At 41.1% G+C, this 26699-nt stretch overlaps 2 protein-coding genes across 6 annotated transcripts; both read right to left on the bottom strand.

Moving 5' to 3' along the window:
* Positions 1–3601: 3601 nt before the first annotated feature.
* LOC106590530 (sperm-associated antigen 6) lies at positions 3602–12682 on the bottom strand. The gene is made up of 11 exons (XM_014181634.2): positions 12487–12682; positions 12243–12338; positions 11926–12092; positions 10468–10651; positions 6995–7200; positions 6585–6758; positions 6261–6413; positions 5046–5237; positions 4759–4875; positions 4139–4284; positions 3602–3914 (listed from the first exon to the last, which is right to left on the bottom strand). The coding sequence occupies exons 1-11, from the start codon at positions 12509–12511 to the stop codon at positions 3851–3853; spliced, it is 1524 nt and encodes a 507-aa protein (XP_014037109.2). The 5' UTR covers positions 12512–12682; the 3' UTR covers positions 3602–3850.
* A 4864-nt stretch (positions 12683–17546) lies between these two features.
* Positions 17547–26172, bottom strand: LOC100380496 (B lymphoma Mo-MLV insertion region 1a). 5 transcript variants are annotated; one of them, NM_001173781.1, is given in 10 exon segments: positions 17547–19024; positions 19501–19581; positions 19828–19926; positions 20218–20263; positions 20545–20668; positions 20948–20998; positions 21267–21322; positions 21562–21658; positions 21976–22106; positions 25855–26172. In NM_001173781.1, coding segments are annotated over 9 exon segments (1005 nt in total). In that variant the 5' UTR covers positions 22094–22106; positions 25855–26172; the 3' UTR covers positions 17547–18691.
* Positions 26173–26699: the final 527 nt, after the last annotated feature.

The raw sequence follows: 26699 nt of genomic DNA, 5'->3' as shown, positions 1-26699 counted from the left end.
AGGTAGGCTAGTGGTTAGAGGCAGGTAGGCTAGTGGTTAGAGGCAGGTAGCCTAGTGGTTAGGGCGTTGGACTAGTGAAAGGCTGTAAAATTGAATCCTGAGGCAGTTAACCCACTGTTCCTAGGCCGTCATAGAAAATAAGAATTTGTTCTTAACTGACTTACCTAGTTAAATAAAGGTAGATATGTGAACTGTTTGGGGTACGGGAGGACCAGAGTTGGGAACACTGGCCTATACAACAGTTCAGTTGGGCTTTTTTTTAAATTGTCTTAATAAACGCCTACCTTTTCCTGAAATGGTTTCGATAGCTTCGTTACAAAAACGGAATGGAATATGCAAACGATAACCGTTTGATTTTATTTGTGTGTTTGTGTGTGTGCATAAGAAGTGCATTTTCCATTTCTCTGCTTTCATGGGGTTAATAAGTCAGGCGGCCGGAATGCAGTTAAAGAAATCCAGATGTCTGGAGATGAAGGATTGGAGAGGCTGTGTAGATCAAGTGAAAGGTTGGAGTGTTTTCAAACTAACAACGGATGAAGACAGGTAGCGGGTTCCACCAAGCCATGCGTGAGAAACAATACAGACTGGCGTGAGAAAAAACATGACAAACTGAAACTAAACCATTTCAAGAGGAAGAGAGAAAGCATCGCTTTGTACGATTAAACAATTATCTTCAACCGGGAGCAGATTGCATAGCACGCACTTATATACACACACACACACACACACACACACACACACTCTTTTGTAATTAGCATATGGCCTACCTGCGACTGTTAGTCAACTTTCACACAACCGTCTAGCCATATTTAAACGATATTGCCTTGCAGATTAAAGACAGGCCTTCATCTGCATGCCACAGCTGGTTAGCAGGGTTGTTAAGGTCATTATGGTATTAATAATCCTATGAAGGATTTTGGCTTCTAAATTGCAGAATATAACTGTTCTCTGTAAAATAAATTTTTAAAAAGCTGGTTTTATGCACCATGCAAAACACTGTGAAATACAGATTGTAGTCGTTGTCCTCGGCGCTCTGTTGCAAGACGGGCTGTGCTTGTTGAGTACAGTCATTTAGTAAAAGTAACATGGTGCATTTTTATGCACAGACTCCGATGTAATGCCATAATAAGCATATCATTCTGTTGCCTTTAACCCTTACGGAGCAACGACTGAATAGTAGAGGCCTACCTCTCGTGGGTTTTTATGATCTGTAAGGAACAAATCAAGTTAGGATGCTTGGCACACTGTAGCCACACACACCTGCCCAGATGCTGTGTGCGTGTAATGAAGTACTCGTGTGAATATGACATCCTTTTTAGTTTTTCTCAAATGCTAAGATTAATGGAAATAAATGAATTAACCATGAATAAATGTACTCACACGCCCTGTATCGAATATTTGAACAAAATGTATAATAAACTAATTGTCCTTCGATGTGAACAATCGTTCCCTCTAGGAAATAATGAAATGCGAATATTTGTTTTGTAGCTTAAATAAAAGTTCAGATTTCTAAATTAGTAGACAACCTGCCTATAAATCTAAAAAGAGAACATGAATGACATGAGAGCCATGTTTCACCCGCAGAATGTAGTCCTCTGTTGCTCAGGTGGTAGTTGGTTTTCAACGCCAGGACAGTGGGTTCAAATCCCGGGGCTACGTAAATGCTTTGGATAAATGGCATATATTATTTTTATTATAATTCATCCAGAGTGTATCAGGGCCTTGACTATTTTGCTTTAAAAAAAATCTCTCCAATAAATGTTATTTAAAATGCGACCATTATGTTAATTGACATTGGCCTATCAAAAACAAAACTCCCATCACAAAAATAGATTGTTTTCAGTTGGCCTGTATATTATTATTATATCATTAATTACTTAGCTTACATTATTTAGTGAGATTGTAAAATAAAAAATGAATACGTTGCTGTTCATTTGGACATACTTTATTCATTCTGACGTGTGTTCCAGAGAGCTCGCATTGAGTTCTCTCTCTTGTCTGAGGGTCATGACTGCAGTGAACCTCTAAACTATTCCTGATTATGCAGCCTTGTTGCACTCCACGGGCCATTTCATTTCTGCACGTGTTTGTCCAAATGTACATGGCATTCAACACAGCTGAGCTCTCTTCATTCTATTCTATATCCAAGCGATTTAAAAAAAGAAGGGAAAATATTCTGGTGGTCATGTCCAGTCCTGTGGTTTATATGCTAATAAACCATGCTATGTTGTTGTCTTAGGTCTCTCTTTATGTAGTGCTGTGTTGTCTCTCTTGTCGTGATGTGTATTTTGAGCTATATTTATATTTCATTCATTTTTTATTTTTAATCCCAGCCCCCGACCCCGCAGGAGGTCTTTTGCCTTTTGGTAGGCGGTCATTGTAAATAAGAATTTGTTCTTATTAACTGACTTGCCTAGTTCAAATAAAGGTTAAGTAAAACAATTCAATAAAAGGCTCTTCGCCCACATGTGTCAATAGCGTCACATAGGCTGATACAGTGGTTAGAAACCCTCGCACACACCAATCATATTTTTACCGTCAATGCAATCCCTAGTTAAAGCTTGCCGGGGCCAGTAAACAAAGAGCGGAGGGTCGCCATGTGCGGCACGGCTGTTGGAGAAAGGAAATGTGAGATGGGAGGAGAGAGCGGTCGCCAGGGGGTAGCAGAGTGCTGGTTACAACTGGTAGGGGTCCGTGCGGTAGTCTACAACCGCACAAAATACACCTAAAGACAGCTCTCAACAACATTCCGTCTGTACGATCGAAAATGGCAAGTACATTTCTTAATAATAATCCGAATTAATTTGTTGACATCCAACTGAGTAGACCTACAAGTTTATAAGACGATATCCCGTAAATTCATCGAACAGAAGACCTTCTATGAACGAAGAAGATGCATCTATTGGTCATCGTTCGCCCTCCTAGGAAACATTATTTTAAGGTGGAAATGTGGAAATGAAACAGCAGAATTCCTATCTAATATTGGGTTAATCTATATTTTCACTGACCCGTTTTAACGATTTTTTGGATGGTATTGGGCTTGTTACATTACGTTTCTATCCTTTTTGTTTTAATACCTGCATGCTGGATGATTGGGTTTCTATCACCAAAAACGTGCAGTCATATATCCTTTAAATATAACCTGGGTGGTTCGAGCCCTGAATGCTGATTGTCTGACAGCCGTGGTATATCAGACCATATACCATGGCTATGACAAAACATTTCTTTTTACTGTTCTAATTACGTTGGTAACCAGTTTATAATAGCAATAAGGCACCTCGGGGTTTGTGGTACTCCACGTTAAGAACAGCCCTTAGCCGTGGTATAATGGCCGTTTACCACAACCTCTCTGGCCTTATTGCTTAAATATAAAACCCTCTGAATATTAACAGGTACCCTAGTGGTTAGAGCGTTGGACTGGTAACCGAAAGGTTGCTATATTGAATCCCTGAACTGACAAGGTAAAAATCTGTCGTTCTGGCCCTGAACAAGGCATTTAACCCACTGTTTCTAGGCTGTCACTGTAAATAATAATTTGTTCTTAACTGACTTGCCTAGTTAAATAAAGGTTAAATTAAAAAGATAACCCAAAACTAGGTGCATATACTGTACAATGGTACTAGTAAATTACTTGTACAGCAGAATAATGAGGAAGTTTGTCATTCCTCTTCAAATGCTCACATAGGCTGACTCAGCTATGATAATGCATATACACAAAGACAGAATCAGTGCAATAATAAAATAATATTTTATATAGTCTTCTGTCCTCATATTCATGGATGAGGGTGAAACGGTAAAACCGGAATATCACATTCAGTGTCAGTAAGGAGGGGATGTGAGCCCCAGACCCTCAGACAGGCTGGTACTTCTCTACCCGCTCCAGCAGAGTCTCTGAGTAACCGGGGGAGTAGTATCTACAGCAGGACAGAGGACATAACAAAGGTTCACTTGGCTGAGAGAATGCCTGGTAGTAGAAACACACTAGATTCATCTGATGTTATAGCCAGTAAATTAGTACATTTCATGGCTTGTGTGTGTGTGTGTGTGTGTGTGTGTGTGTGTGTGTGTGTGTGTGTGTGTGTGTGTGTGTGTGTGTGTGTGTGTGTGTGTGTGTGTGTGTGTGTGTGTGTGTGTGTACCTGACTATCTCCTCAGGGTAACAGCTGTTGATAGAGTTGATGTACTCCTGCAGGGCAGATCCAGGATCAGCCTTCATCTCCTGAACCTTCTTCAAGCCTCCGCTGGTCACAAACAGACGACGAGCCTTGCTGTCACGGGGCAGCACCTGGAGAGGGGGAGGGGAGGGAGGGGAGGGGGGAGGTAGGGGAGGGGGAGGGGAGGGAGGGAGGAAGGGGAGGGGAGGGGGAGGGGAGGGGCGAGGGAGGGAGGGGGGAGGGAGGGGAGGGGGGGTAGGGGAGGGGGAGGGAGGGGAGGGGGGAGGGAGGGGAGAGGAAGAGTGGGGGAGGATACATGGATTACAAAGCATTGGACTTTCTGGACTGTCTGAACTTCCAGTACTGTCTGAATCAAACCTTCGGGTTAAGTTTTCCGGACAGAGATCAAGCCTAATCTTGGATTTAATTGCACTTTTAAAATTAACTAATGATAATATAATTTCTCAAACATGGTTCAAAATAGTCAGAGACTGGATTTACACAGTCAGATTTTTAGAACTAAAACATCAGGCTGTGTGGGGCCCGTGTGGGTCCATTCTGCTATACCTAGTAGTGTAAATAAAAGTTGCCAAACACGCCCCCACCTTGCTGAACTGGCAGACGACGTGTTTGAGGATGTTGCTGGGAGCTTCGTAGAGCAGGGGCTCCAGAGCAGGCAGGTAGGTGCACTTCTGTAGGATGCTCTTCAGAGCCTTCTTAGCCTGGGTGGAGGGGGGGTCAGGACTCAGGATGATACAGGACACGTTATGGTCCGTTTACTGTTTGCTGCTCTTATGACCCTCAGAAATGGTCAGTGTAGAGCTTCAGTAACACCCTGTGTCTACTACACAAGCTTCTGGTAACCTGTGACAACATTGACCTATGACACTACCTTGACCTGCAGGTCCTCGGAGCTGTCTGTGTCCATGTAGAGAGCCAGCAGATTGGGCAGGACGTTAGCGGTGGCAACGGCCCTGGCATGCTCCGGGGTGTGGCGGCCAATCTGGCCAAACGCCCACGCTATTGCTGCCTTGATATGTTCCTCTGTCTCCTCAGACAGACAGATGGCCAGCTGGGGCACCCCCTACAGGGCCGGAGGAGCAACAACAAGCAGGGAGGACAGGAGAGAGGTTTTGAAAAAGAGAGAGGGAGGAAGAGAGAGCACAGAGCTTGCAGACGATGCACAGAGCACACACCAGGATTGGGGTCATATCTGAATTGAGTTGTGAATTGCTCTTGAATTTCAATTAAATGACTGAATTTGAATTGAATTTGAATTGGCCACACACCACCGGAAGCAATTCAAATGGCTTATTTATTCTACACATCACAATAGTAATGTTTATTTTCACATCATGTATGACCACAACTACCATGTAGCCTGAGGTTGAAACATTTGGTTTTTAAAGCTAGTTTTCCTAAAACAATTTAAATATGCTAAGATCATGTTGTGGGTTGTCTATAATAATTCATAATTCCCTTAATGTATAAATATCAGCATATTTTTTTCTTCTTCCCAGAATGCATTAGATCAAACACTGCAGTATGGAAAGGAACAATCTAACAAGACTCCCTAAAACCACGCCACTTCGATACACCTACGACCAGAAGTGCCTTTTTCGTAGCAGGTTAGGAGAATTAACGTAGCAGGTTAGTAGAATTAGGTTAAGGTTAGGAAAAGAGTTAAGGTTAGCGAAAATGCTCTCCTAACCTGCTACAAAAAGTCACTTCCAGTCGTAGCTGTATCGAAGTGGCGTGTTTTTAGGGAGTCCCCAATCTAACATCTCATGACAAAAAAAACACTGTTTCACATCTTTGAGTTATAATCAAACTAATATTTGGAATTATATATGTATTCTTTGCGTTAATGAGTGGCATATCCTTTTGATAAAATATTTGTCAAATTAAAAAGACTTTCATGTTTCACATCTCAGTTGAATTGCTTTGAATTGCTTTGAATTAAATTATACCTTTTTTCAATTCAAATTCGATAACATTTCTGCTTTCTGTGGGGTGTGGCCAATTAAAATTGAATTCAAATTCATTGTTTGAATTCAATTAAATTCTGAAATTCTGAATTGACCCCAACCCTGGCACACACACATACCTTAGAGACGATGACGGCCATGGCAAGGTTTTCAGAGTGAGCAGCCACGTATCCAAGCATCATGATCCCTGACAACCGCACGTTACCATGGCTATCACCCAGGTAGTCAACCACCGCGGCCACACCACCCGTGTTCACGATCATCTGAGACAGCTGTACACATACACACACATTCGGGCGAGGGTAGGGGCACATGTGAGAATGTGGTAGTGTGTTAGGGAGTTTGGTACCCCTAGTGTATGTTTGGTGTCAATGAGTGTGTGTTCTGATGTCTGGTGTGTGTAGTGTCTGTGTACCTCTGATGTTCGGTGTGTGTGGGTGTACCTCAGGTGTGTGTTTGGTGATCTCTCTCATCAGCGTGGTGACGTTCTTCCTGACATACTCGTCGGGGTCTCGGAGGCAGGCCAGGACAGCAGGGAAGATCTCTGCCTCCACCACCATCTCAGCCAGGTCCACTGAGTGCTTACTGATCTGACTCAGCGCAGAGAACACCTGCCTCTGAATGGAAGGAGAGAGGGGGAGGGTGGAGAGAAGAAAGAAAAAGACAGGGGAGAGGGAGAGGAAGTGAAGAAGGGGATGGAGGAAAGAAAGAAATTGGCATACAGGGTTTAAGAGTGGACTGTAATGTATATTCTAACCTCATCTATGTCTGTTTACATTGACAACATAATGACTGTGTCAACCTGTCAGACTTAAGGAAGCCTTATTTTGTCTCAGCGTTCCTGCCGCCTCACCTTCAGCTTGGCGTCGGGGTTGAGAATCATCTGGGCCAGGTGTGCGATGGCGCCGGTGTCGACCACAGTCTGAGCCAGCTCAGGGGAGTGTTTGGCGATGTCGCTGAGGGCCGAGGCAGCGATGCGTTTCAGGGCCACCTCTGGTTCCTGGATACACAACACCAGCAGCGGAACGGCTCCTGCATCCACTACCTCCTGAGACAGGTCTACATACAGAGAAGAGAGGGGTGTTAGTGTGTGTGGGGTGTGTGTGTGTGTCAGGATTTTCGAATCGTTTCGTTCTGAACAGAACCAATATTTTGTTTCAACTGTTCCAACCAGCAAAATAAAGTTCTATATTGGGTCGAACACGAAAAAAGTACTGGTTTATATTGCTCCTTTTTGTTCCTTTTTCAACCTGTAAAATCAACATTTTTTTTACATTTATCTCACTCAATGACTTCACCAATCAGTGCAGATAGAGCAGGTAAGCTAGTTGTTTACATGCGCGACGGAAAGACAAGTGTAGCCTATAGCGCAAGATGCGACTGACATTTTGTGGGTGGGGAGAGAGCAAGACAGGGTTGAGGAGGCTTGAAGCGCTGGACATCTTGTTATGACATGTATTATCTGAATTAGGTCCACAGAATTATACCTATGGAGGAGCGGCTTCTATGAAGGAACTTTGAATGTCCTTTGAGCTAGCTACAGTAGCTAACAAGCTTGAGCTAGCTAGATAACAAGCTTGAGCTAGCTAGATAACAAGCTTGAGCTAGCTAGATAACAAGCTTGTGTGTGCAGAGCAACACCAGAATTAAAAACACGTATTACCTTTTTGTAGTTAATAAATCCAACATTAAATGTGATAACAAAGCCTATAGTATCCTTAACTGGCATTGAAAAGTTAATCCATTTTTCTCGACCGAATAAAAATCTCTCTCCCGATCTTCAGAATCACGATTGTAATGTCAGTACAGTAGCCTACGGTAACGTCAGTACAGTAGCCTGTGGTAACGTCAGTACAGTAGCCTATGGTTACATCAGTACAGTAGCCTAGCCTATGGTAACATCAGTATATTAGCCTACGGTAACGTCAGTACAGTAGCCTATGGTAACGTCAGTACAGTAGCCTAGCCTATGGTAACATCAGTACATTAGCCTATGGTAACGTCAGTACAGTAGCCTATAGTAACATCAGTACATTAGCCTATGGTAACGTCAGTACAGTAGCCTATGGTAACATCAGTACAGTAGCCTATGGTAACGTCAGTACAGTAGCCTATGGTAACATCAGTACATTAGCGTATGGTAACGTCAGTACATTAGCCTATGGTAACATCAGTACAGTAGCCTATGGTAACGTCAGTACAGTAGCCTATGGTAACATCAGTACATTAGCCTAGCCTATGGTAACATCAGTACATTAGCCTATGGTAACGTCAGTACAGTAGCCTGTGGTAACATCAGTACAGTAGCCTACGGTAACGTCAGTACAGTAGCCTATGGTAACATCAGTACATTAGCCTATGGTAACGTCAGTACATTAGCCTATGGTAACATCAGTACCGTAGCCTATGGTAACATCAGTACAGTAGCCTATGGTAACGTCAGTACAGTAGGCTATGGTTACATCAGTACAGTAGCCTATGGTAACATCAGTACAGTAGCCTGTGGTAACGTCAGTACAGTAGCCTATGGTTACATCAGTACAGTAGCCTATGGTAACATCAGTACATTAGCCTATGGTAACATCAGTACAGTAGCCTATGGTAACGTCAGTACAGTAGCCTATGGTAACATCAGTACATTAGCCTAGCCTATGGTAACATCAGTACAGTAGCCTATGGTAACGTCAGTACAGTAGCCTGTGGTAACATCAGTACAGTAGCCTACGGTAACGTCAGTACAGTAGCCTATGGTAACATCAGTACAGTAGCCTATGGTAACGTCAGTACATTAGCCTATGGTAACGTCAGTACATTAGCCTATGGTAACATCAGTACAGTAGCCTATGGTAACATCAGTACAGTAGCCTATGGTAACGTCAGTACATTAGCCTATGGTAACATCAGTACATTAGCCTATGGTAACATCAGTACAGTAGCCTATGGTAACATCAGTACAGTAGCCTATGGTAACGTCAGTACATTAGCCTATGGTAACGTCAGTACAGTAGGCTATGGTTACGTCAGTACAGTAGCCTGTGGTAACGTCAGTACAGTAGCCTATGGTAACATCAGTACAGTAGCCTATGGTAACATCAGTACATTAGCCTATGGTAACATCAGTACAGTAGCCTATGGTAACATCAGTACAGTAGCCTATGGTAACGTCAGTACAGTAGGCTATGGTTACATCAGTACAGTAGCCTATGGTAACATCAGTACAGTAGCCTGTGGTAACGTCAGTACAGTAGCCTATGGTTACATCAGTACAGTAGCCTATGGTTACATCAGTACAGTAGCCGATGGTAACGTCAGTACAGTAGCCTATGGTAACGTCAGTACAGTAGCCTATGGTAACGTCAGTACAGTAGCCTATAGTAACATCAGTACAGTAGCCTATGGTAACATCAGTACAGTAGCCTATGGTAACATCAGTACAGTAGCCTATGGTAACGTCAGTACATTAGCCTATGGTAACGTCAGTACATTAGCCGATGGTAACGTCAGTACAGTAGCCTGTGGTAAAGTCAGTACAGTAGCCTATGGTTACATCAGTACAGTAGCCTATGGTAACGTCAGTACAGTAGCCTATGGTAACGTCAGTACAGTAGCCTATGGTAACATCAGTACATTAGCCTATGGTAACATCAGTACAGTAGCCTATGGTAACGTCAGTACAGTAGCCTATGGTAACGTCAGTACAGTAGACTATGGTTACATCAGTACAGTAGCCTATGGTAACGTCAGTACATTAGCCTATGGTAACGTCAGTACAGTAGCCTATGGTAACATCAGTACAGTAGCCTATGGTAACGTCAGTACATTAGCCTATGGTAACGTCAGTACAGTAGCCTATGGTAACATCAGTACAGTAGGCTATGGTAACATCAGTACATTAGCCTATGGTAACGTCAGTACAGTAGCCTATGGTAACACCAGTACAGTGACATATGCTTTGAAGGGGGGAGGGGCTACAGTAGCCTGTGGTTTGAAGGGGGAGGGGTAGGTACCCTAAACACACACACACACACTGGTAAAGATGTTCAGCGTGCAGGCAGACACTGGAAAACTTTTCTGAGTGACAGAGTGAAGGCTTTGCATCGGTGCTTTGTTGCATTTTTTTGTGGGACTAGAGAAAAATGCCTAGAACTTAAAAGAACGTTATTAACTGATTCCCAAGCCTTTAAAATAATGGTTCTGCTCTGGAACAGTATGGATCACTTTCGTTCCCAGTTCCGTTTCTGTTCCTTGAAAAATATTATTTTCCATTTCTTGGTTTTGTTCCCTGAATCGGTTCCAACCCCTGGTCTGTGTATACTATGTCCTTACTTGCGTTGTGGCGTGCAATGTATCCCAGAGCCCAGGCGGCAGCCTCCTTGACGTCAGGGTCAAACTCCTCCATAGAGATGACCAGAGCGTCCAGCGCTCCACAGTCCACTACGGCCTGGGCCAGAGCAGGGCTGTGCTTGGCCACTGCACGCAGGACAAATGCTGCTGCCTTCTTATAGAACCGCTGCACATACACACGCAGATGGAAGGAGAAAACATTTAATACACATTTAGCAGATGCTCTTTAAAGCTGCAAAATGTAACTTTTTGGGTGAACTGACTAAATTCACATAGAAATGTGAGTTGTAGATTTGTCACGCATTGAAAGCAGGTCTAAGAAGCGATAGCGCTGCTCTATGTGCACTATTTCTATGCTTCTTGTTCTTAAAGATGCACTATGCAGAAATCACTGTGGCATTTCCTGGTTGCTAAAATTCTAATAGTTCGCCTAATTTCAGATTATGTGACAAAATTAGCAAGTATAGTGTTGAGAATCATTGTACCATCTAAACCGCATTGAAATATATTTTCCATAACCGAATATATTGTATTTTCAGCTGTTTGAAGCCGTTGTACAAAACCAAAAGTAAAAGATGCAAAAACTAAACTTAAGAACCGGATGCATAGAAATAGCGCACATAGAACCGATCTACTACTTCTTAGACTTTCTTTCAATAACAATTACAGATCTATAACTCATATTTCTATGTGAATTTGGTCGGGACGGCCGAGAAGTTACAGATTGCAGCTTTAAGGTCTGCTTTTGCACTCCAGTTTCAAACAGCTGAAAATACAATACTTTTGGTTATTGAAAATATATTTCTCAGCGGGTTTATATGGTACAATGATTCTCTGCTCTATACATTGCTTGTTTTGTCACATAAACTGAAATTAGGCGAACTATTGGAATTTTAGCAACCAGAAAATGGCGGAGCGATTTCAACATATTGAATCTTTAAGCGAGAGTTTACATTCAGAGCATTAACTATGCATGCAGACCCCTGTGAGAAGGCAAATTGAGAGAGAGAGAGGCCCTGCTGTGGTGTGAAGGGTGCTTTAGCCTTTGGAGGGGCCTTCTGCCCAGGGTACAATGCCAACACACTCTCAGGGTCAGGGACACCATTCAGCAGGGTGAATGAGGGAGTGTATGTTGGTGTATACACACACACACACACACACACACACACACACACACACACACACACACACACACACACACACACACACACACACACACACACACACACACACACACACACTTTCACACTCAGAGACATACGTTCTGCTCAGCCAGGGAGTAGACACACACACACACACACAGAGACATACGTTCTGCTCAGTCAGGGAGTAGACGAGTTGTGGGAGGATGTCTCCCTTGACGACGGTTGGTGTACACACACACACACACACAAACACACACACTCACACTCACAGACTCACAGACACACGCAGACATACGTTCTGCTCAGCCAGGGAGTAGATGAGTTGTGGGAGGATGTCTCCCTTGACGACGGCCTCTGCCAGATCTTCATTGTAGCTGGCCAGTCTTCCCAGAGCCAGAGCAGCTGTTTGCTGGATAGTAGGAACCACATCTAGCAGTAAAGGCCTCAGCAGGGACATCACACCTAGAGGGGGGACGTGTAGGAAAGGAATTCTGTCTTGTTAGAAGTTATCAATAGAACTGTGATCAGCACATAAATGAAAGTCAGCTAAAATAGAATATTGGTTTGAAAAAATACTTATATACAGAAATGGGTACCCAAGTCCCAATTTACCAGCATTTTGTAAAGTTTCAATGTTTTGGGGTCTTGTTGCAAGCTCAGCAATAGTCTGCACAAACTGTGTCCTTGATTTCTGATACTGCTCAAACACTAAAAGACAAAAATGAACGATCCATTAGTATTAAAAAATGTCAACTGTTCTTTAGCTACGTTTTGCAGGCACTAGCTTTACTCTTGAGGTTCATTCAAAACAGCTTTGAAAACAGTCTTGAAAAATTGCAACTACAAATGATAGTACCTTGTAAAACCTGTCGTTGATTCATGATTACAAATTTTATTTAAAAAAAAATAAACGCCACTTTTCTTATAAATATGTAACTGCAACAATGATATTGTTGCTTGTTAGTTTCCCCTAAAACAGCAGCTGTAAACAGTGCGGCGCAGCGTCGTGTCGCTCTTGCAGAGGTTTGGTTAGCGTGTTACTGTTGCCGTAGCGACAAACCGGAAGCATTAACACGGTCTCTCAGCGCCGCTCAAAAGTGAGCTTTTTGGTCTTCGTGTTAAGGTTAGTATTAGGCATAAAGTTAGCCGTATGGTTAAGATTAGGGTTAATGATAGAGTTAGGTTTAAAATCACATTTTAAACTGTTGAAATGGGAGAGGTTTATGACTTCGTGGGTATAGAACAATGACTCTACAGATGCTAGTGATGACAGTTCTGTTGTCGCTCCCGCAAAGATATATTGCCAAGTGAGAGAAGAAGACTTCTTTCATTCTATATGTTGAAAGATGCAACATAGTGGTAGCTCACATGCGGTCACACTTTTATGCACATAAAAAAGCTAATCACAGCATAATTAGAACGATACTTTGAAGAATCGAATGGTTACACTAAGACGTTTGTAACAATGTTGCCACGGTGGTGGGATAGCCTATCAGGTCTTTGAGCAACATTGTTGCCCTGATTTCTGCATTGAACAAATAATCCTACATGGCTGTACATTTACGCAGTCATAGATAGATTGACTATAAAATAAATGAAAAATACATGTAGCCTATAGGCCTATATGATGACAGAAAAAGGCAATGCGGCAACCTACATCAAACATAAGCCTATTAAACCTAGCTACAATTGTAAAATATGTTATGATGAAATTAAGCGTTATGCTAATGGTAATTAACTTAATGGATAATAGATAAGATAAGGGAAACACTAAAGCACATAGATTGTGTGCTAAGCCTACATTATTTCAGACCTGTCAGACCAATGTGCACACCTCCAAAGTTTCTCACATATTATTAGACAAATGAATGAAGACAATGTTCTACCCTGTCGGCTACAACAGAAACCATACATTAGAAACTTGTACATATTTATTTTATTCTACTAGGAATTAAAAACATTTGATATATGTAGGCAATATTTAATTGTTTTCATAAAAAACAACAGATGAAAAAGCAATGTCGTTTCATGACGACATATTTCAGCAGAATGTACAAATGAACAATATTAGGCTAATGCATGGGCCTAATTTATGACCGCTTGGGAAATTCAGAATAAATGTAATTAAATTACTGTACATCTATTTTGAGTAAATCAGTAAATCCAAATCTTGATCAGAGAAGGAATGAGTTGGGAAAGAGGTTCTAGAGAATTAGACCCGCAATCAATTCATTCATAAAAACAAAACACTACAAAACCAGCAGGCCATTGCAAAATATCTTGTGATTGTGCTCTCAAACCCTTCAATGCAATCTTCACAAACACTGTTTTAAAATTGTGCATAGGCCTATAATCAAATATAAAAATGCTTATAAGTAATTATAATCAATATCAAAATCGCCCTTTCCATTGTTGCACAGATAAATTGTGTTTACATGGAATTTATTGAGGCTAATTAGATGTAACTAACTCGTAGCAATTTAGGCAATTTCAAAGTATGTAATTATTTGACAAAGTAGGCATCTGCAGTTACCATAGCTATATGCCTATAGCTGAGTCATTAGGCCTAGACTTACAAAAACATACACTACATTCAGTAGCTCAATATGTAAGCCTGTAGATTTATAAAATGGGTTTATATATTTAAGCATATTGCAAACGTCGTATAAAAGGCTATATTACATCGAAATATTTGTCCGATTTTTTACATGTATTTTACTAGGCAAGTCAGTTAGGAACAAATTCTTATTTACAATGACAGCCTAGGAACAGTGGGTTAAGAGTCTTGTTCAGGGGCAGAACGACAGATTTTTACCTTGTCGGCTCTGGGATTTGATCCAGCAACCTTTCAGTTACTGGCCCAACGCTCTAACCACTAGGGTTCCTGCCGATTTAAGTGATATTTGATGGAAGACGCTGGTTGAAGAGAAATATAATTTACCTCATGATAACATATCTGAGGCCTAAGAACATCATATTTTTTTCGTTGTGGATGACCAAGAAGAAAAATATGAAAAGTGGCTGTGCTGTCAAAAACGGGATTTCCCTGTGTTTTATATTTTCACACTTTGAGGTTGGAATAATACTGTTAAATTGTGAAAATGCTGATACCTTTTTAGTGTAAGAGCTTTTTGAAAAGACCGCCTGACATTTCAGCTCGTTTTCATGGGTGGGGTTTTGGCCTGCGTTATAAGTTATTGTACAATGGGTGGGTCTAGTCCTGGACGCTGATTGGTTAAAACCGCATTCCAGCCGGTGCCTATTCCACAAGTTACCACCGGCTAAAGCAATAAAGTTGAAATGCCTATTTACTCTGTTCTGTGTAATCCACTGTCTCATCAGCCCATAAGGACAATTTATAAACTTCATCTCCACAAGCATCTAGGCATCATCTACCATTTCTTTTAGACTAGCAATTGGTTTTCAAAAGCGGAGATTGGAATAAAACTTGCAGTCTGTCTCTCTGACATTTGCAACATTGTTTCAATATTGAAATTCGATCTCCAGCTGTCCTGTTGGAATGAACGTGTCGGGGTCGGGAGGAGACAGACAGGCGGCTGCTTTTCTCAGACAGTCGAAATCATGAATCAGCATCATTTTTATGGACATGTCAATAGAAAACAGTTAAAACGAAACAAAATGCAACTAGCTTGTAGTCTTTGCTGCTTCAGTTTGAAGTGGTTGTGTTAGCTGTGTTGTTGGCTAGCTCCTCTGAACAACAGTGTTCTGACGAGATGCCAGGTGAAATCTTATGAATGTATCCAAAAAATGTCACTAGAAAACAGCTTAAACAAATGCAAATGCAGCTACTTTGCTATTATTCTGGCTGCACTGCTTGATGTGACTGTAAATTAGCCGTAGTTGTCTAGCTAGCCAGCAAGGGAAAATAAAGTTGCCAGCCAGTATGGCAATAGAACATTTAGGTTGAACGACTGGGTTGTGTCCATAGATACAGAACAAAAATGACTTAACGACTGGGTCGCGTCTCTGGCAACCGAACCAATAGAACGAAAAATGTATCAAAATAAAGTTTTTTAATGAAAATATGTCAATCATTATTTGAACATGTTGGTAACCCGTTGTATAAAAGTGATAATGCCCTCGAAGCCGGTGATTGGAGGATATATTGGTCTAACAACACCTGTGCCAATATATCCTCCAATCACTGGCTACTCGACATTATCACTTAAATAAACCAACAAAGGTAGATTCAAACATCTATGCCAATAACAGCTCGTTTTCAGGTTACATATCCCTCTCATAAGGCTCCTCCAATTAGGTCCCTCACTCAAACCACTCCCAGACAGTTCTAGAAAATGTGTTGCTTGAGAAATTCGTTTTTTGCTTAGAAGCAATTGTTGTTTATTTTTTTACCTATTTAATTTAAAACAATCACAGTAAGGTACTTATTGTTACCCAGAAATGATTTGATAATGAGATAAAAACAGCTGCATTGTACCTTTAAGATATGTCAATGTCCATATTATCTGTCACCACAACCAAGATTACTCCTGTGGGTTCGCCTTAAAGGAGAGAGCTTGAAACCACTCAATGCCTATTCATAAAACCATCGGCCTTAAATAAAAACATATCCTAACACATCACCACCATGTCACATTTTAAAGGCTAAAGCAACAAGCTCACCAGAAACCCCTCCAGTGAAGGGTTGTTGGGTGCTCCATGCAGTAATGCGCTCCACTTGCCTGTCACGCCAGTAGACCTACTGTATGAGCTACATAAAACAAAACACCAGTCGCCTAATGCAGGCTACACAAAATAAAAACCTGCACACACCCACAAGTTGTCTATCGCTCGAATTGTAAGATTTAGTAACATCATGCCATCGGCGAGTCAACACGAGGTACATCTTAAAACCATGGCCTTTAGCTCACCACTGAATACACTGTTCAGTAACAATATGAGATACATGTATCTGGGCAGAGAAAACTTAACGACTCGCATTTATCAATACTATAAACCCATCACAAAAATGATTGAATAGGACAGTCGTTTGATTGTGGCTTCAGACTACAGGCTGCGGAAACTACGACTTGGTCCTCTTAATCCCTATTTCCCGAACATTAACTGTGTCTCTCTTCCACCAGCAAAATACGAACCAATTTGAACTTCTTTAATATTTATATTTTAATGTAACACTTTTCATTTATTACATGTAACCTAATAAAAACGTGTTTCATTTGGGAGATAGACTAATCTTGTTTGAAGACACACCAGTGTCAGCCTAATGAATTACACGTTCTTATAGCCTACGTGCAGCTAACGAAAATGAACCTCGACATAACATCGTATATTGCGAAACTTTAAATTATATGAAAGTCAAACAAAGATTGGAACATATTTGAATTCGAATAGTGTAATATTTGTATATTCTATTCCATGATGGTCGACAAGCAATTGACAAAAAAAAGATGACTTCGGTTTCAAATGCACCTAAATAAATGTGTAGATTTCCTTCACTGAAAACCTGTAACTTTCTCGCAGAAATTTCTTTCACCCATGAATTTTATAATCCTTTATTATGCTACAGATATTGAATGCGATGGAAAATATCTTAGTCAATGATATTCTGGGCCTATTCAAAACAAACAAACATGAATATTTGAGAGTAGTGGTCTCTTTTGAATGCAATTTACATCAGTGCTGCGCCAGTACGAGACATCTGTCCATCTTTTCAACATGTCCTTGGTCTGCTTTGTATGCCAATTCGCATTATTTCAACAACAAAACAACGGATATTTAACTTAACAATGCATGAATGAAACCAAAATGAAAACATTCAAAGAGACTAAATTCTAGGGAAATTTGTCCAAATAGGCCCTTGACAGATATTTTTTAAATGCATACAGAAGACACATACATACACCAGATATTCCCAAATAAAAACAGCCCAGCATCTTTAAGTGTAAAAGGATTTATTCAGATGTTTTTATACTGTGCAACAGTAACAATACAATAGTTGTCCATATAATCGAGCGATACAGATACAAAGAACACAGGAGACATCAAAACATTTGTCATCGAGCATGAAATGAAGGGTGAGGGGGGGCTGTTCAGGTCAAAGTATTTGCCAATCGCTGATTAAATATGCATATATTTTGCTATATACATGTGTGTGTGTGTGGACTTTCTGAACTGCTTGATGAATCAAGGCTTCAGGGTGTTTGAGGCTATAAGCAATTCAATTCCAATTTCGAGTATAGCCTAATAAAAGTGTTGCAGGCTACATTTAGGTAGGTATTTCGGATGTTTTCCACTAAAATCGTGGGCCTAACACTACAATAGTTGTTTACACATGATATCGATTCATATTTCTTTGTGAAATGCTTTCCAAAAGCCAATCGAAAGAACAATGCAGAGACAACCGTTTCAAATGTTAGTAAAGTCTACAAGGTTTCATCACCATGCTGAAATACACACAAAATACAATCAACACACATTCTGATTTGATGAGAAAAAAAACGTTAAAAATAATATAAAGGCCATCTTCAGTCACATTTGTCGAATAAAATGCAGCTTTTGGGGGACTTTAATTTGCCATTCACCACCAGTCTAACATTTTCACTGTGGCCAACATCCCTTTCACTAACTTAAAGGAAAAATCCACAAAACAAAAAAAATGTTGGTATTTTTGTCATCACTATTACACTGTTAATACAGTCCCAAAATATTTAGCATGTCAGTAGTCAAGTTCAAGATAGGATTTTCAAGAAGCAAAATGTCACATCATCATGATGATGTGGCAAGTGACACTTCGCTTCTTGAACATCCTATCTTGAAAACTTGACTGCAAACATACAAAATATTTTTGGACTGTATCAACAGTGTACTAATGGAAAAAATACAAAAATATTGTTAGAGTGGATTTTTCCTTTAACGTCCCACCCTGCTATGTTCCTATAGAAATGCTTCACTTCCACTACATTATACATATATCATATATTTATAACAACGATAACAAAAAGAGAGCGTCTACAACAATGGAACTACATTGGCATGAAGATATTAGCAGAGCGGTCTGGCGTTGGCTGTCGGCCCGGTTTTCAGGCCAGTCCCGAGGACAAAGAAGAACCATTCAGCGAGGCCTTCCGCGGTTTGTTTCCGAAGAGGAACGGTCTGGTAGGGGCTGGAGCCGAGGTGGAGGCGCCGTTGACGGGTTTGGAGATGTGGAGGAAGTGTGGGGACTGCACCGGGGTACCAGGACTGGGCAAGGAGGAGGAGGTGGCGGGGACGCCGGCAGGGCTGCAGGCTTTGTCGCTGGCAGAGTCGCTGTCAGCGGACCGACCGGTGCTGTTCTGGCCCTCCTGCTGCGGATGACTCATCTTCATCTTCTTACAGCTCAGTCTGACGCGGTACTTCAACGGCAAAGGGCCATTCTGAAAAATATTTGTAATATTTAGACCTAATTTGGCTCGAAAATCAATGCTTGAAATTCTCAAATGTTTCCTTTCATGGGAAATAAAGCATTTGAACTTTGAATAGTGAACTTTCATGCATTCCACACTCCAAAGTAGGCCTATAGGCCGTGTAAATATCACAGAGCAAAAGGTTGAAATAATAATTTGTCTACATAATTATTTCCAAAAAAACGAAATCATCCAGCTTGGTAAAAAAATAAACGTATCCTTTAAATACAAACAACAATGAAATCTTTTGAAATTTGAATTCAATACACCTCTTAAATAATAAATGTCTCCACTGGAGAGAGGGGGGGGGTGAAATTAGGTTGGCATACCTTCCTTGTTTGGAGTTCACATTTTTCATTGTTAAAATTGTAAATAACTTTATGCTCAAAATCAAAACCTTTTTCAAATGTTTTTACAAATGTCCCCTTTAATGTTATGTTTCTTACCCTTCTCCAAGTGTAGATGTAGGCTACGTCCATTAATGTGTAGTAACCTTTCAGCGGCTCATCTTCATACATCACTTCAACCTATATTGTAGAAATTACACAATTATTTTATCAAATAGGATAACAAGTATTTTTTTCTATTCAACTTCCATTGTCCTCCGATATAATATATATTGTCAAATCATCTTGCAGTGATTTGTACTAATGTTTCTAAATTCATCTCATTTATAAAAAATGTTTTAATAAAATAAAAAGTGATGCAAGAGATGTGGCTGTGTTATTTTTAAAATGAAAATTATTATTTTTTTTAAATGTATAAATCTTTACCTGATAGGTACAAGGAATGTCCATCTTACTGCGGAGGAACTTTCTCAGGTGCATGATGGTCATGGCTGCAGGACACTGCAGATACCTCTTATTATTGACCTGGAGAAGGACACACAGATTTCCTGAGAATGTAGATAGTTTCTAAAGACAACTGGATTTGAGGGAGACTTCACTACACACTACCTTTTGTTTTCTACTTTAAAGTATTAATAATGTCCAGTTCCATCATAGAAAATAGACATGCAGTGAGATTTGAAGACAAGCTCTTTAAGGGCCCAGATTTAAGAACAACTCTATATCAGAAACCAATCAACAGGCTCTGTGCAACAACAGAGCGTCAGAACGATCTGACAGCAGAACGCTCCTGAGCTTCAGCAGTAGGCAGATTACCTGTTCTTTAGACTGTTTGTCCTCGGCCACGCCCGTCTTTTTAGCCCTGAGAAAATCAATGTCACACTTGTGTTAGAAAACATCTTGATAATGCACTCAAGATCTTCATGGTTTGAAATGTAACTAAACAAAAAAATGACAATACACTGCTAAAACCAAATTCAAGATTAAAAGTATTCTAGAAAGGAAGCCGTTGATGTACACTAAATAACAGACACACTAACACAGCTGAGCGAATCAGTTTATCACTCTGAACTATAATAACCATAGGTATTCACCTAGACATTTCCAAAAAGCCTGGCTGTAAGAGACGTGTTGTTGACGTACGTGTTGTTGACGTACTTGTTGTGGTCGAAGAACTCAATGGAGAGGCTGATGATTTCATCGTCTGTGATGATTCTCTTGTCCTCGTCCGCCACCTCCCCTCTATCCTCATTAGACCTTGTCGTCGCTAACACACACACACACACCACACACACACACACACACACACACACACACACACACACACACACACACACACAAAATCAACAAGTTGCAAGAGTTTTCCCAGAAACTGTGAAAACCGTGAAAGTGAGATCTCAGAAATCCTAGTCACTATCAGCTAATAATGTATTGAAGTTTGAGGGGAAAATCAAAACAATTTTACTGGAGCAGGAAATAAATACAGCCTATTCAACACACACACATTAGAAAGAAAAGCTCTGAACCCTTTCCAATAGAGACTCACCATCTACAGAAGGGTGCGCTGCGTAAAAGTCTCTCCTCCTCTTCATCTCATCTAACGGAAGAGAAAAAAAACTCTGTCACAAATGTTTCTTTGAATAAAGATTAAAAACACAGTCTGATGCATTGCACCGTCAATGCTTTAGCTAAATAGCACCCATTTCAGCATCTGTCCGTAGATGGGTTTTAATCTATTTTCCACAGGAGACAAGCAAGGGGAGACAGCAGCTCCGATTTTAAACAGAATAATCAACCATTCAGGACATACAGATGACATCACTGAGAACAAGACAATGCCATCACTGATGAGGGATTCCACTTACTTTTGAAGAGACCAGGGACCAGCTTGTAGACAATGTCTTGTAGGGTTTTGTCAGACCTTGAAAAGAGTTTTCATACTCAGTCATATTGACCCAGAACTCATTGCATGCTATGAGGTTTTAATAAATTGAAAGATGTGGAGAAAGTAGCCTACCAAAGTTAATGGAAACAGACCAATCCTTTTGATGACATCTAACTGCATTGGGTGGATAATAGCAACAAACAGCAGAAATGTGACAAAACAATGTACGGCTAAATATAAAAATGTTTTTCCCAAGAAACAAGGTGATTCATTACCTTATATTAAGCAGAGGTTTGGTTTTGTGCACTGGCACATCACAGATGGGGCAATACTTGCTGGTCTCCAGATAGCGTACAATGCACATCTTGCAGACTGAAACACAAGTAAAAAAATCATATGGATTATTTTCTCCCTCTGTTAGACTAACACACTACAGTCCAAATATGGTATGAATAATGCAACTGACACTTAAGATCTCAGATTGAAGAGTTGTTCATTGCCACACATTTTTTAAATATTTTTACTTTGTTGCATCTAGTGAATCTGACATAAATAGTACAGCCCAACACATTCATGAGAAGAGAAAGTAAGAGTGAAATATAAATACTAATAAACTATAGTGTGAATTTACAACTGTCATTTCATGACTGGTCCAATTCCTGTGTATGTATTCAGCCTGTGTCACTCACATGAATGAAGACATTCTATAATGGTGGTGGCATCGATAAAGTATCCACCACACAGCACACACATGAGGTGGGGGTTCAGCTCCGTTATCTTAATTCTGGTCGTTCGATGCATCGTCATGGAAGGAAGAGACCTGCGAGGGAGAGGAACAGAGTCACAATCTAACAGGAACGGGTAGCCTATATCTAGAATAAAGATTTAATAAATTGAGGATACTTTTTTTAATTTATTTTTTTAACATACGGCAACAATAAATGCCTATCGATCGGGACTGCAGTTCTTTCACAGCTTGATCAAGCGGTCGTTCATTAAACCATTTGGAAGGATGTTTTGTTGTTCTACTGGTAGAGAAACACCATACGTTATGCTAATAGTAGCCTATAATAAACTGGGAAGAGGTTGGGCGTTTTTGAGACGCTGACCTGGAGCTTGATTGATAGGTAGCAATTGGTGGGAGTCGATCCGTGTGGATTTGTTGAGGGCACTGCGTTATCATAAATCCATCCTTTCATTGGGATTGTTCTTATATACTGTACATCCCAGCGCTCCTCTATAGATAGATATGGGAGAACGGCGGTCCTTTGGTCGCGCAACGGATCTCATATAATCCTACACACGAAGAAACGCTGTATAGACTCAGGTAGCCAACCTACATCAGCTCGTCTATTCTAACGCGATTCGGTACAGAAGAGCCAAAGCACAGGGCTTCTAACCTTCTATCAGCCTATTGGAACCTGATGATAATGGACAACATCATTCCGGCCAGCTGCAACATTGAATAAGACATTCTTCAATGAATCCTTTAACCTTTGAGGATGCGGCAGACCGTAATTCACTCCGTGTCAGGTGTAACCACACGTGGAAATTCTTACCGTTTCTATGGCAACTTAGGTTGCACTACTTGGCATCTTGCCAGTGACCAATACGGAGAGACTTGCTTCGCTCGGAGACCGATCACCGCTCGCGTTGATGCTAATGTGACGACGAATACTAGGCTATGAAAATAAATATCCGTCCTTCCTTCGCGAAGCGAGTACAGTCAGTCCCCACACCATGGCTGCCATTTTGTAAAGAACGCCTCGCTGGGAATATATTAGTGCGATTCCCGACAAGGGGGAACAATTTCCACATCGACGCATGTTACATTCGGTTCCTAATTCCTGGTAGCCAATCGTATCCCGATGCCTTACGCATTAGTTTGGATAAACATCTTTTCCGTTGCTTGTGTCGTTTCCGTGTGCATCCTGCAGTCTGCCTGGGCGCGCGGCACAGTGCAATAACAACATGGCTCGACCTTAAGATTACATTGACCAAGTATTTTCTCTGCCCGTATGAAGTTGAAGCCCCAGAGAAACCTCGGCACTGATCAGCCAACACAACATGGATCACGAGTTAGGTGCCATAAAACGGCCAGATTCAAAAAGACAGCAGGTAACAGCAATGTGCTGTAGAAAAAGGTTTCAGAAAACACTGTCTGGAGGGAGGGACATTTTTTAAATAAGTTCCACAATATTTTTTGTAGACATTTTTTGGGGGGGGTAATAGGCTACGAGCTTTTTTCTGCAACATGGTGAGTGCGGTGCCAACTTATCGACTATGGGTCTGCGTCCGTCTGTTTGAGCCTTCAGTCAAAACATGGGGAAAATGGACTGATTCTGTGTGGCAGAAGCTTTTGGCTTCCTGGCACAAGGAATAAAACTCACGACCAAACAAGAAACATAGTCACATGGGCACTGCTGGTCATGCGTAACAGCACGCTCGCGCTATATAAATTGGAACATTCTGCGTGTACGGTGAAAAAAAAAACTACCGGGCTCGTCATTTTATAAGGATGCAACTTATGTCAAATAGATCAATAAAAATAGAGATATGGACTCCACTGGTGTGGAATACCCCAGCTCTTCCTGTCATTAAAAACATATATTTGAATGAAACGCAGTGGAGGATCCCACATTGTCATCACAGTGGCTGTCATTACAGTGGCTGTCACGCATCGTGTGCAACGCAAACAGCTAGCCTGTTACGCCATCAATCGATTAACTAGCTGATGTTTGCACAACTGGCCCTGGTCATAGCAGAGCCTTTGTAAAGTAAATGCTGCCATGCCGTAACATGCATATTGTAACTTCATCTGCAAGCATCACTATGGAACAACACATGTAAATACACACAGGACACATCTCTAAAACATCAAGAAAGCACTAGAGGAAAAGTATCCTAAAATGTATTTCCAAATACATTTTAGTTGAGACTCATAAAACAGCGGTATTATCAATAACAATGTTGGCAATAACAATGTTGGCAAGACTGGATCCCAATTGCCTTCTAGCTTACTGTACTCTAGCACATTGGGTCATGCATGAACTGTGTGTTGCATGGCGCAACTCTGGGTTTCTCTCTAGGTATAAAAGGAATGGCTGAAAATGGTATGTAGGATAGGCAGATTTTTGTCTCTCCCCCCAAAAAATAAGGAAAAATGGAGCATCACCCATGTATAATCTAAACACAATACACACTATTTCTTCTCTGGTAATGCAATATGAATATAGATAATACAGTATAGCACACTGTTTTGGTTTATCTAGAATATCCTGCACCATTCTCGACATTTTTTGGATGGAACCCTAATCTATATTCATCAGCAGCTGGATTTGCGTCACCATTTTCAGATATTCATTTCGCTATGGGAAAGACGAGGCCTCACTTTATAGAATTGATCAATAAGTCAACCTCGAAATCTAATTTTTTGGGGCTGGGCGGCAAAGTTGTACTTCAACAAGTATCCCAAACAGAAACACTGTATCAACATAAATCAGGCCACAACAATCATATACAAGCACCGACGTTGGCAACCTCACTCCCACATAAATCATCTATTGGTAGGGTGTCAACTGTCAAACAACGTTAGGATATATATATATATATTCAGTAACAAACAGTACCCTTCCACATGACAGATTATCTCCCACTCAGCATGTGCAGGTTGATAACCTGATCATAACTATGTTATTACGAAGCAAGGCATACGATGAAGGCCCAATACAACATCAAGGAGGCTACGGATGGTAAAAAGTCGTGACGAAACTCAATAGTAAATAGGCCTATCTGAATTTTACAGATCATTTCAAGATGGTAAGCTACTTGAGAAGACCCTTGTACTCAATCAATCAATGGACTTTTGTAGCCAACATCTTTAACATAAGAAAAATCCTAAAATTGGTTTCTTGCATGATTCATGTGCGTCAACATCGTTATGCACTCAGCTTGCGTGTGTACGTTCAAATCCATATTTTACAACTGTTGGTGCCGATATTTTCATTAATAATTGAAATGGTTCACCCTCCACCAGGCAACTGAGGACCCGTTCACCAAGAGGGAAGTTAAGTTAATCAAAACAACACTTGGCGACGTGGGCGTAATGTAACCACACTGATCTGTCCCCAACATCCAACGGATCATATTTCTATAAAATGGGGACAGTATGTGGAACCAAACCAACCAGGAGAACCATTGAACTGTGTGCTGCCGTAAACACCTCACCCATCTCCGTCCTGTTCCATTGAGATCACCGACTTTGTGGAAATCTAACAAATGTCACAGAAACACTCTCCATGGACACGCATAACAGATCATTACCTGAAATACTACGCCATGTGGTGCGCTGGTTTATTGAACACAAATCCAAGGCGTACGCGTGAAGGGAACCAAATTTAAAAAGCATTGCCAGGACAGCTCTACGTCCGTGTGCGGGAGACACCGTCAAAGCCTCACATCTACCACCTTCTGGAACCCCATTTAAACCCGCAGAAAAACAAAATTAAACGCCGCAAACCCAATCGTTATTCGTCCGTTGGTAAGAATATATATCGAATAATACATACCTAGAGACTCGGCTGGCGATCTGTGAGACTGGAGACGGAGAGACAATGAAAGTTAGGAGGCGATCAGCAGTAAATTAATTCGAGCTCAGCCGCCATCTTGAAACGAACGAGCTGCAGACGCTGTCAATTGCGGAGATTGCAAGGCAACCCGGGGCTCATTTCAGATGCGTAAAATTCGTATTTTCTCCCGCTGTGCACTTTAGGTGCGTAAAGTGTCCTCCGTTGTCGAAGATTTCAGACTTTTGGCTGTGCGTTCCGAATGGTGTGTTTGCGTTCCTGATTACTTTGCCTCCAAAATCGGCTCTTTGAAAAATGCAGCAGTGTGGCTCCGTAGAAACTGACACCGTCCCCAAAATGGCTTGTAGTTCGACCGCCCCGCTCTGGTCACGTGCTATCATTCCTTAAGGGTGGCCTGGAGATTAGTGTCGGTGTATTCGGAAGGCTCGCCAATTCATGATGCTTTGTAAAATGACACAAAGAATATCTAGGTTATCCAAAGCCCATCATGTTGACTGATCGGGTCATTTGCTTTGAACGTTTTAGTAGCACTTAAAGCTACAACATACAGCACCGATGTTTTCAAAACAATAGCCAGCGTGCGTTTTTCCAACTCCCGTTTCTATTCTGTGCCTCCCCCATGTCCATTTCCAAAAGAATGAGCTTGGCAAAATGCGTCTTTGTCATAAATGCGTTGGATGCCTTTGCCAACATACCATTCATTACCAGAGTCGATAGAAATCTTTAGCTACTGTGTTTATATTCCATAACCGACGACCCCATAGCGTACTAATTTAGGATCGACCTGAAAAGAGGGGCATCTTCCAATGTTTAAGAATTTGAAGTAT

This window comes from Salmo salar, chromosome ssa29 (assembly GCF_905237065.1).
Source record: "Salmo salar chromosome ssa29, Ssal_v3.1, whole genome shotgun sequence".
NCBI lineage: Eukaryota > Metazoa > Chordata > Actinopteri > Salmoniformes > Salmonidae > Salmo > Salmo salar.
Note: the sequence above shows the minus strand (reverse complement) of the source record. Positions and strands in the feature narration are given on the sequence as shown.

Excerpts from the sequence above, each read along its gene's own strand:
- LOC106590530 (XM_014181634.2), bottom strand. The coding sequence starts at position 12,511 with ATGAATCAACGACAGGTTTTACAAG. Across the intron at positions 12,093-12,242 it reads TGAAACTTTACAAAATGCTG|GTGTGATGTCCCTGCTGAGG; the intron begins GTAAATTGGGAC and ends TCCCCCCTCTAG. Across the intron at positions 6,414-6,584 it reads TCACCAAACACACACCTGAG|CTGTCTCAGATGATCGTGAA; the intron begins GTACACCCACAC and ends GTATGTGTACAG.
- LOC100380496 (XM_014181622.2), bottom strand. The coding sequence starts at position 22,469 with ATGATAACGCAGTGCCCTCAACAAATCCACACGGATCGACTCCCACCA. Across the intron at positions 21,323-21,561 it reads AAACCTCTGCTTAATATAAG|GTCTGACAAAACCCTACAAG; the intron begins GTAATGAATCAC and ends ACTCTTTTCAAG. Across the intron at positions 20,669-20,947 it reads AGCGCACCCTTCTGTAGATG|CGACGACAAGGTCTAATGAG; the intron begins GTGAGTCTCTAT and ends TGTGTGTGTTAG.